The sequence below is a fragment of the Alosa pseudoharengus genome, unplaced genomic scaffold (assembly GCF_046254945.1).
Source record: "Alosa pseudoharengus isolate Yale_2024_CS ecotype anadromous, Long Island Sound unplaced genomic scaffold, YU_APseudo_1.1 YU_APseudo_1.1_scf_16, whole genome shotgun sequence".
In the NCBI taxonomy this organism is placed as follows: Eukaryota; Metazoa; Chordata; class Actinopteri; order Clupeiformes; family Clupeidae; genus Alosa; species Alosa pseudoharengus.
This window is the reverse complement of record NW_027468630.1, coordinates 15,663,119-15,673,204: the sequence shown is the minus strand read 5'-3', so window position 1 is coordinate 15,673,204 and position 10,086 is coordinate 15,663,119. Positions and strand designations below refer to the sequence as shown.

At 45.2% G+C, this 10,086-nt stretch overlaps 1 protein-coding gene across 2 annotated transcripts; it reads left to right on the top strand.

Moving 5' to 3' along the window:
- The first annotated feature begins 751 nt into the window (after window positions 1–751).
- Window positions 752–9,419, top strand: LOC143126213 (protein Wnt-8a-like). 2 transcript variants are annotated; one of them, XM_076288127.1, is made up of 6 exons: window positions 752–770; window positions 7,799–7,833; window positions 8,009–8,147; window positions 8,238–8,363; window positions 8,495–8,637; window positions 8,853–9,419. In XM_076288127.1, the coding sequence occupies exons 2-6, from the start codon at window positions 7,819–7,821 to the stop codon at window positions 9,417–9,419; spliced, it is 990 nt and encodes a 329-aa protein (XP_076144242.1). In that variant the 5' UTR covers window positions 752–770; window positions 7,799–7,818. The 2 variants fall into 2 exon arrangements, with proteins under 2 accessions (XP_076144242.1, XP_076144241.1); XM_076288126.1 differs by lacking the exon at window positions 752–770 and adding an exon at window positions 7,585–7,655 and having other exon boundaries at window positions 7,800–7,833.
- The last annotated feature ends 667 nt before the right edge of the window (window positions 9,420–10,086 follow it).

Here is a 10,086-nt window from a genome sequence, read left to right as displayed (position 1 = left end):
AGTTCTAAAAAACACTTTTTTCAAAACACTACACACAATTCTCTGCATTTGGCACAATTTTCATGAAGAAAATCTCTTGTTTTCACAAGAAACACACTGCCATTCAAATTCTAAAGTCAATTGCCCTACTATACACACTGACTCATCACATGGGCAAACACCTGTCACACAGTTTTACAATTAGCGATCAGAGCTTTAGCATAATGCTTGTGATGTGGATAAGGTGCTGTGGCCAGACCTAAACAGAAGAGAGGATGCAGAATAGTTTTTTTTTTACTGTAACGTTTTCTGTTGTTTTGTATGTAGACCACTGTAAGTGCAACTTTGTGTTGGTTGGGATGTACACTGTGTACATTGTTTTTATGGGAAAAATAAACTATATTTATTACAGTGTATTTGTGTGTTCTGAGTATAAAAACAATATTCTGGAGAAGAAGTGTTTTCCATTCATCATAGTGTTTTACATTGAGCACGTCAGTGTTCAACTGGTTTTTATAAATGTCTATTCATATGATGGTTTGTGTGTGTCATTTGAAAACAAAATACCATTTTGAGAAGAAATAACTTTGTTTTGAATGTAAAGCTTCATTTTGCAGGAGAATTGAGGGGTTTTGCCCTGTGTGTGTGTGTTTTTTAATTTGTGTGTAGAGTTGTGAAAGTATGAGGCATGCTTTCAGAAAATGTGTGTAAACAATCGAGAAAAACGAATACACTGCATATATCTATATTGTACTGCTACTACACTGCACATATCTGTACATGTTGTTCATACACTGTTCTTACTGCATATCCATTCTACTCTTATAAGGTTACTGCTAAAACATTGCACATATTTATATTTAATTTATATTACTGTAAACCATACCATTTTGCTTTTACAACTATTTACACACACTTTCAAAAAAAGGAAGCAAAGTACAATGACCACCAGATGTACATGGAGTTTTGGAAAAGCTGATTTTACCAAAGATAGAAATTACTGTATTTCCAAAGAAAGAAATTACTGACTATCTAATTACTTTGCTTTTTTCAAAGAAGAAAAAAGTGTGTGTGTGTGTGTGTGTGTTTGGGGAGAGGGGGCAGTTGGGCGTGTATATTCACAGGCCTATAGACCCTTTCAACTGCAGAAACAAACATGCGCAGAAAGCACAGGCAAAGAAAACAACATTAGCTAATGCTAACTTGGGACAAAACACAAGTTTTACGTCAAGTCGGCTTTTTGTAGAACATAATGCTAAATCCGCGGAAATCCTCTAGGAACAGATGTAAAGGATCTCTACTTCTATATAGAGTATATATTCATAGGCCTATACTAGGGCAATGATCAGATGGTGTTCAGTAAAGTAATGAGTGTTTGTATATTGAGGACTGAGTGTGAATAAGTGGCGAATAAGTGTGCTATTTTGATAGGTTGTGTTTGAACAATGATATCAAGCTACTTCCTGTTAGAATTTTATGTGTTAGGTAGAAAATTGTGTGTGGTCTTTTGCAAAATGTATTTTAGGAAATTGAAAACTGAGTCAAACACTGAGAATTACTGTATGGTTTTGTAGATTTGGTGTGGAGTTATGGTGTTTGAAAGACATGTTTAGAAAATTGTGTGACAAGCAAATATTTTGTGTGTAAGCAGTTGAAAAAAACTGTATGCTACTGTCTACACTGCACTATATGTCTTATACTGTTTATACTGCACCACCTGCCTATACTGTGTACATCACATTGCACTTCTGCTTTTTTGCACTTCTGGGTTAGATGCAAACTGCATTTCGTTGTCTCTGTACTTGTACTCTGCACAATGACAATAAAGTTGAATCTGAACAGGACTCACTGCAGACTAACAGACTCACTGCAGACGAAGTGCTCTCATAAAGGCTTTGCCTTGAAGCGTCATCTGGCACTGCCCCCCTGATTCCCATGGCACTGCCCCTCTCATCTCATGCCCACGGCACTGCCCCCCTCATGCCACACTGATTCAATCCAGACTTTTTTCATCTTTGGTCCCCCAATGGTGGAACGAGTTCCATCAAAACAGAGGCGTCCCTCTCTATCTTCAAAAAACTCTTGAAGACACAACTCTTCCATGAATACTTCCTCTCCTAGCTTATGACAACCTCACACACCTGATACACACTCATCACTCTTCCCCCTCACACACACACCTGATACACACTCACCACTCTTCCCCCTTACACACACACCTGATACACACTCACCACTCTTCCCCCTCACACACACACCGGATACACACGTACCACTCTTCCCCCTAACACACACACCTGATACCCACTCACCACTCTTCCCCCTCACACACACACCTGATACACACGTACCAATCTTCCCACTCACACACCTGATACACACTCACCACTCTTCCCCCTCACACACACACCGGATACACACGTACCACTCTTCCCCCTCACACCCACACCTGATACACACTCACCACTCTTCCCCCTCACACACACACCTGATACACACGTACCAATCTTCCCCCTCACACACCTGATACACACTCACCACTCTTCCCCCTCACACACACACCTGATACACACTCACCACTCTTCCCCCTCACACACCTGATACACACTCACCACTCTTCCCCCTCACACACACACCTGATACAAACATACCACTCTCCCCTCTCACACACACACCTGATACACACTCACCACTTTTCCTCCTCACACACACACCTGATACAAACATACCACTCTCCCCCCTCACACACACACCTGATACACACTCACCACTCTTCCCCCTCACACACACACCTGATACAAACATACCACTCTCCCCCCTCACACACACACCTGATACACACTCACCACTTTTCCTCCTCACACACACACCTGATACAAACATACCACTCTCCCCCCTCACACACACACCTGATACACACTCACCACTCTTCCCCCTCACACACACACCTGATACAAACATACCACTCTTCCCCCTCACACACACACCTGATACACACTTACCACTTTTCCTCCCCTCCTCTTCCCACTTTTCCCTTCCCTCCTCTTCCCACTAGTACTTCATATAAGTATAATATTCATATAAGTATAAGTATATATACTTTTTTTGATCCCGTGAGGGAAATTTGGTCCCAATCCGTGAAACACACTCAGCACACAGTGAACACACAGTGAGGTGAAGCACACACTAATCTCTGCCTGCTACAGCGTCGCTCGGGGAGCAGTGAGGGGTTAGGTGCCTTGCTCAAGGGCACTTCAGCCATTCCTACTGGTCAGGGTTCGAACCGGCAACCCTCCAGTTACAAGTCCGAAGCCCTAACCAGTAGGCCACGGCTGCCCCAATATGTAGGAATCCCTTCCTCTAGTACTAGTACTTCATATGTAGGCATCCTATCCTCTAGTACTAGTTTTGATAGATGCAGTGGTAATTCCACTGTGGTTTAAATGTTATTCTAATGCTGTAGCTATAACTCTGTAGTTTAAATGTTATTCTAATGCTGTAGCTATAACTCTGAAGTTTAAAAATGTAAAAGTTAAAATGTTTAAATGTTAATAACTTAAAGGAACACGCCGACTTATTGGGGCTAAAGCTTATTCACTATATTCCCCAAAGTTAGAGAAGTCGATACCCTTCTCATCTCCGTGCATGCAGTTACTCGGTCTGACGCACCCCCCGCTAGCCTAGCTTAGCACAAGTGCTTCGAAGTGGCTGGCTTCAATAGCCTACACCTCCCAATAATGACAAAAGAATTACAACATTGTGTGTGTGTGAGTGTGTGTGTGTCTGTGTGAGTGTGTGTCTGTGTGTGTGAATGTTTGTGTGTGTGTGTGTGTGTATGATTGTGTGGCATATAAGTTTTGGACTTGTACTTGCAGATGTATGCTATGGAAAGTGCATCTAATTGTGTGCATGTGTGTGTGTGTGTGTGTGTAGGGTGGTGATACAAAACACAAACTACACAAACTATGCGCAGATAGACCCACACGTCTCTGTTTCCCAGATAGAGAGAGATGCCAGCAAACTGTCTGTGTGTCAGTCTGTTTCTCTGTATGAGTGTTTTCCAGTGTTCTGCAGTGTTCTCCAGTGATCTGCAGTGTTCTCCAGTGATCTGCAGTCCGTTTCTCTGTACGAGTGTTCTCCAGTGTTCTGCAGTCCGTTTCCCTGTACGAGTGTTCTGCAGTGTTCTCCAGTGTTCTGCAGCTCTGTCTGCCTGTCCGTTTCTCTGTTCTCCAGTGTTCTCCAGTGATCTGCAGTCCATTTCTCTGTACGAGTGTTCTCCAGTGTTCTGCAGTCCGTTTCTCTGTAGGAGTGTTCTGCAGTGTTCTGCAGCTCTGTCTGCCTGTCCGTTTCTCTGTTCTCCAGTGTTCTGCAGCTCTGTCTGTCTGTCCATTTCTCTGTTCTCCAGTGTTCTGCAGTGTTCTGCAGCTCTGTCTGCCTGTCCGTTTCTCTGTTCTCCAGTGTTCTGCAGCTCTGTCTGTCTGTCTGTTTCTCTGTTCTCCAGTGTTCTGCAGCTCTGTCTGTCTGTCCGTTTCTCTGTTCTCCAGTGTTCTGCAGTGTTCTGCAGCTCTGTCTGCCTGTCCGTTTCTCTGTTCTCCAGTGTTCTGCAGCTCTGTCTGTCTGTCCGTTTCTCTGTTCTCCAGTGTTCTGCAGCTCTGTCTGTCTGTCCGTTTCTCTGTTCTCCAGTGTTCTGCAGTGTTCTGCAGCTCTGTCTGTATGTCCGTTTCTCTGTTCTCCAGTGTTCTGCAGCTCTGTCTGTCTGTCCGTTTCTCTGTTCTCCAGTGTTCTGCAGTGTTCTGCAGCTCTGTCTGTATGTCCGTTTCTCTGTTCTCCAGTGTTCTGCAGCTCTGTCTGCCTGTCCGTTTCTCTGTTCTCCAGTGTTCTGCAGTGTTCTGCAGCTCTGTCTGTATGTCCGTTTCTCTGTTGTCCAGTGATCTGCAGCTCTGTCTGCCTGTCCGTTTCTCTGTTCTCCAGTGTTCTGCAGCTCTGTCTGCCTGTCCGTTTCTCTGTTCTCCAGTGTTCTGCAGTGTTCTGCAGCTCTGTCTGTATGTCCGTTTCTCTGTTCTCCAGTGTTCTGCAGCTCTGTCTGCCTGTCCGTTTCTCTGTTCTCCAGTGTTCTGCAGTGTTCTGCAGCTCTGTCTGTATGTCCGTTTCTCTGTTCTCCAGTGTTCTGCAGCTCTGTCTGTATGTCCGTTTCTCTGTTGTCCAGTGATCTGCAGCTCGTGGCGCTGCTCTGCACCAGTGGTGTCGCCATGTGTCCATTCATGATTAAGCTAATGGAGGCTGGAAGAGATCCTACTTATTATAGGCTAAATTGAACTAGAAAAAAAAAAATCTGTGTGCAGGCCGTCAAGAGTGGCAGCCTTTTCGGTTGCTCTGTCTTTTTTTTTAAAGTTTCTTCCTATTGCAAACTTTTTATCTTTCACACGCATTGCGTAATCAATTCACTTGCTCCTTTAAATGTATACATTTCTGTGAGTGATTTTTATGTGAGATATATGTGCGTATGTGTGTTTGTTGTGTTATGGTTGTATAAGCTACTGGATGGCTAAAATTTTCCTTGGGATGAATAAAGTATCTATCTATCTATCTAATCTAAGGATATTAATTTATGGGAACTGTATTTATGTTTTATTTATGTTTAATTTGTGGGGATTGTATTTATTTTCTATGTAAAGAATGTCGTAATAATTATGCCAATGGTATGCTTTCACCGCATCCTGCTTCCCGGTCTCCCTCGCGCATGAGCACCGGCAGGTGTTTTCTGTCTCGTGCTGACTGTCGCCCTTCCTGCGAGGGAGTCTATGTACAGACTTCAGAAATGAGGCGCGAGGAGCCCCACACCTCCTTTGAACTCTGCAGCGTGCTTCCCCCCGTCCGCGCGGGGTGTGAGAACTGGCGTCCGCCTGATTGCGGGTTGTCTGCTGTTTGCGCGCAAGACGCTTACTACACGACATGTATCCATTTACAACCTCCCTCGGAGGCGTCATATTACATACCACACTCAACTAGCCCAACTCTGGAGTTTTCGATTCAGTCGATTTCATTAACACCACTGGCCTTTAAACGGTTTCGGGGCTCTTAAGAGCTCAAGGTCTGGCATCAGATAGTCTTAGGTCATTTAGTTCTACAACAGACCTGAGCACGCAAAGGGCACGTTTTGAATGACAGGTTAAATGCATATTGAACGAGAAATAGTATATTTGTGCATATGTATGTGCTGCAGTCTGATATTATAGAAATGGAGATGCGGTATGCAGGGACAAGTGTTGAGACTGTGTTTCGGTCTGTATCGTGGGATCGGTTGAGGATTGGGTGTGAGCGCGAGCAGAGTTGTGTTTTGAGATATTGCCCTGTCCTGATGACCGTGTGAAAGGTGCGACGATTCACGCGCAGTGAAAACTTGATATCCAATTAACGGATTATCGTCACTTGCGCAGCCCACTATTGTTTTGGCGCGAGCGCAGAGGGTAATCCATGGAGCTCGAGGGCTTGCCTATTGTCTTACATAAAGTGAGTGGCGAGCTAATAAAGGGATTTGGAGAAGATGACGATTTGATTCGAGATTCGCGGGCGCATATGATAATGACTGGTTTCAACAATTAATCTAGTCGAACGATTAATATAACATCTTCATGAAGTATCTAGAAATTAATCTGACAAGTAATCGAAAGTAGTTAAGACTGCGCAACAATCTGGTGATGCCCCAATCACAGCACGTTAACTAGTTTTCAGTCTGCGCATCCATAATCCACCAAAATAACCATCCATTACGAATAAACTTTATCCAAGTCAAACACATTAGCCTAATGTCCGATAGCACAGGCCTGTTGGGGTCAGCATGTTAAATCTTGGGAGAAAGCCTTCTACGAAGCTTGAACTGTTCTCATGGCAGCATCAGCGAATCTATTAACACTCCCGTGCCAACGCCGACCCAGGTGTCGCGCTGTATTTGCATGCTTGTTAGCACGCAGTGGTGAAGTATTTTATTACAATGTCCTCAGAGTTTCAGTGCACAAATATGTTCCCGATCAGTTGCACCGTTTGTTGGTGGTGGTTTGAGTTGACCTATACGTGTTCAAAGTTGCGACATATTCAGTGCACAGTGGACCGACAGCAATCATGAGTGGCCAACACTGTCATATTCTACAATTCTACCCCCGAAAGCTGCGACAACCCCCCCCCCCCCCTCACACACACTTCTACATCCAGGACGTCTGCATACTCTCGCGCCATTCATAAAACTACAACAAACCTCATCATGCAGTCGATGTGCAGGAAAAAGTGTTCATCAATATTACTAATAATCAAACGATGTGTTCAATATTACTAATAAGTGTTCAATATTACTAATAATCAAATGATGGGGCGTTAGCAACTAAGGAAGGGACTCTCATTAAATGCACGTGAAAGCTTTGAAGTGTTGTTACCAGCCGCCATCGGCCGGCCAGCCAATCGTTGCGCGATTTACGGCCAAATGTCAGAGGTGAAAATATGCCTGTCAGTCAAGCTGGCTGCAGTATAAATGCCCTGGCTCACGAGAGACCAGATTAGTCTTCTCTCTTTCCTCGTGCTGGAACTATCCTCACCAACGGACGGTTGGCTAAAATGAGCATCTGCAAGTTACTTGTGTCACTTCTTCTGTCTGTGTGTGGTCACGCGCTGTCCACCAGTGCTTGGTGAGTCTTCATTTCATTTTCAACCCTTTTGAAAATCCGCGACTTGTTTTGGCATGTTTTATTTTGTGTGTTGGCTTACATAAGTTTATTAGAATGTTCTGTACTGCATCACTGACCAGCGCGTGTCATTTGTGTTCCCTTCAGGTCCGTGAATAATTTCCTCATGACTGGTCCTAAGGTAAGCGAAACAGTACCAGAATATAATTCAAATGCTTATGTTGCATATTTAAATAGATCTGAATTTGACCACCGTGCAATGTGCATCAGTTTAACAAGTGTTGTTTTGTGAACTTTGTGTTATTTATTTAACAAGTTAACTTTATGTTTTTAACTTTGTATTTGTTTTTTCTCAGGCTTACTTGACTTATGCAAGCAGCGTTCAGGTGGGCGCGCGCAAAGGCATAGAGGAATGTAAGCATCAGTTCGCGTGGGACAGGTGGAACTGCCCAGAGAGCGCGCTGCAGCTCTCCACGCACAGCGGAGCGAGAAGGGGTGAGTTTCTTTCGCACTCGTCTAACAAAGTTCCTGTGACTTGCATGGACCGTGTTCAGATTGCTCATGACTCTTATCTTTTGCTGACAGGCACGAGAGAGGCTGCGTTCGTGCACGCCATCAGTGCAGCGGGGGTGATGCACGCGCTAACTAAGAACTGTAGCATGGGGGAGCTGAGTCAATGCGGATGCGACGACTCCAATATTGGCAAAATGGGTATGGACCTCTACCGCTCTCAACACAATCCACCTCGACATTGGCAGCTTTAAAACTCAGTCAAAGCTCCACTCTGGATGTATAATGTATTTGCGCTCATGCTGGTGGTCTCACCTTCGTTGTGTTAACAGGCGGACGCGGCTGGATGTGGGGCGGGTGCAGCGACAATGTGGACTTTGGAGAGAACATCTCAAAGCAGTTCGTTGATGCACTGGAAAACGGTCATGATGCACGAGCTGCAGTAAACCTTCACAATAATGAAGCCGGTCGACTCGTACGTATACCTTTCGTTTTTCCTTCTCCTGCTTCGGGCGTCTGTTATATTCCATAACCATACCCAAACCATAACATGTTTTTTTTTACCTATTTGTGCTCAAAGTTCAGAGTCGCATAATCTCGAGAACAAGTCTTTATTAATACTGTTCAGCTTGGTTATTCCTTTGTGGTGACCACCGCTCGTGATACTAATGACCTCTCCCCTCTACACAGGCTGTGCGGGCGACTATGAAGCGCGCGTGCAAGTGCCACGGTGTGTCGGGGAGCTGTAACATGCAAACCTGTTGGATGCAGCTCGCGGAGTTCCGAGATGTGGGGAACTACCTGAAGGTGAAGCATGACCAGGCGCAGATGCTAGAAATGGACAAGAGGCGCGTGCGAGCCGGCAACAGCGCTGACAATCGTGGTGCGCTAGCGGACGCATTCAGTAGCATCGCGCGCACTGAACTAATCTATCTTGAGGATTCTCCCGACTACTGCGCGCGAAACCTGAGCCTGGGGCTGCATGGTACCGAGGGGCGCGAGTGCTTGCAGAACAGTGACAGTCTTTCCCAGTGGGAGCGACGCAGCTGCCGACGCCTCTGCCACGAGTGCGGACTGCGCGTGGAACAGCGGCGCGTGGAGACCTCAAGCAGCTGCAACTGCAAGTTCAATTGGTGTTGCACCGTCACGTGCGACACCTGCACTCAGGTGGTAACCAAATATTACTGTGCGAAACGCAACAAAGGCCGTAGGTCAAAGAATGGCACGAGGCGGAGACAGCACACGCGCAAAAACTGAGCCGATGGACTCGGTGTGAAAAGACTTTAGAGTTCTGTGAACTCGCAATTAAATGAAATGTATTTAATTTTATGTAATTTATTGCTTGCATAACACAGCTGAGTTTGGTTAATGTGGCAGTAGCAGTTGCTTCGTGCTTTGAGCACTGTTTTTTAGCACATCATCTCACCTACACACTTGTTCATCTCACGGGCGTCAGCGAGCATACAACTTATTTTGCTCAATTGCCAAAGCTGTGTTTTATTTCCTCTCATGCAACCAAATATATATTACCTTATCAAATAATAATGTTCCAAAATAAAAGAATAACTGTAGCTCAGTGTGCACGTGTCTTTGTGTCCCAAATGTTTATTGGCGGTGTGCGCAGCGGGATATCTGGTGGGCTCGTGGGAAATGGGAAACGTTCTGGACCCTCTTTGATATTCTCTGGAGGCGTTCCTTTTCCCTCAGCTTGGCGTTCGGCCAATCAATGACTTTAATGCCTGTTTTGGGCTTCGAATCGACGGCGTGGCACAGAGTTCAGCAGATTTTAGAGCCACTGGCAGGGTTCAACACCAAACGCTCCCCAGCTCATCCTCGTGTCACAGACTCGCGAATATGTTGCTATTGCGTTGCCTGTGGGTTTTCGCGAGCTCCCAACTCGTGCCCTCGTGCGCTTGGTAAGCAT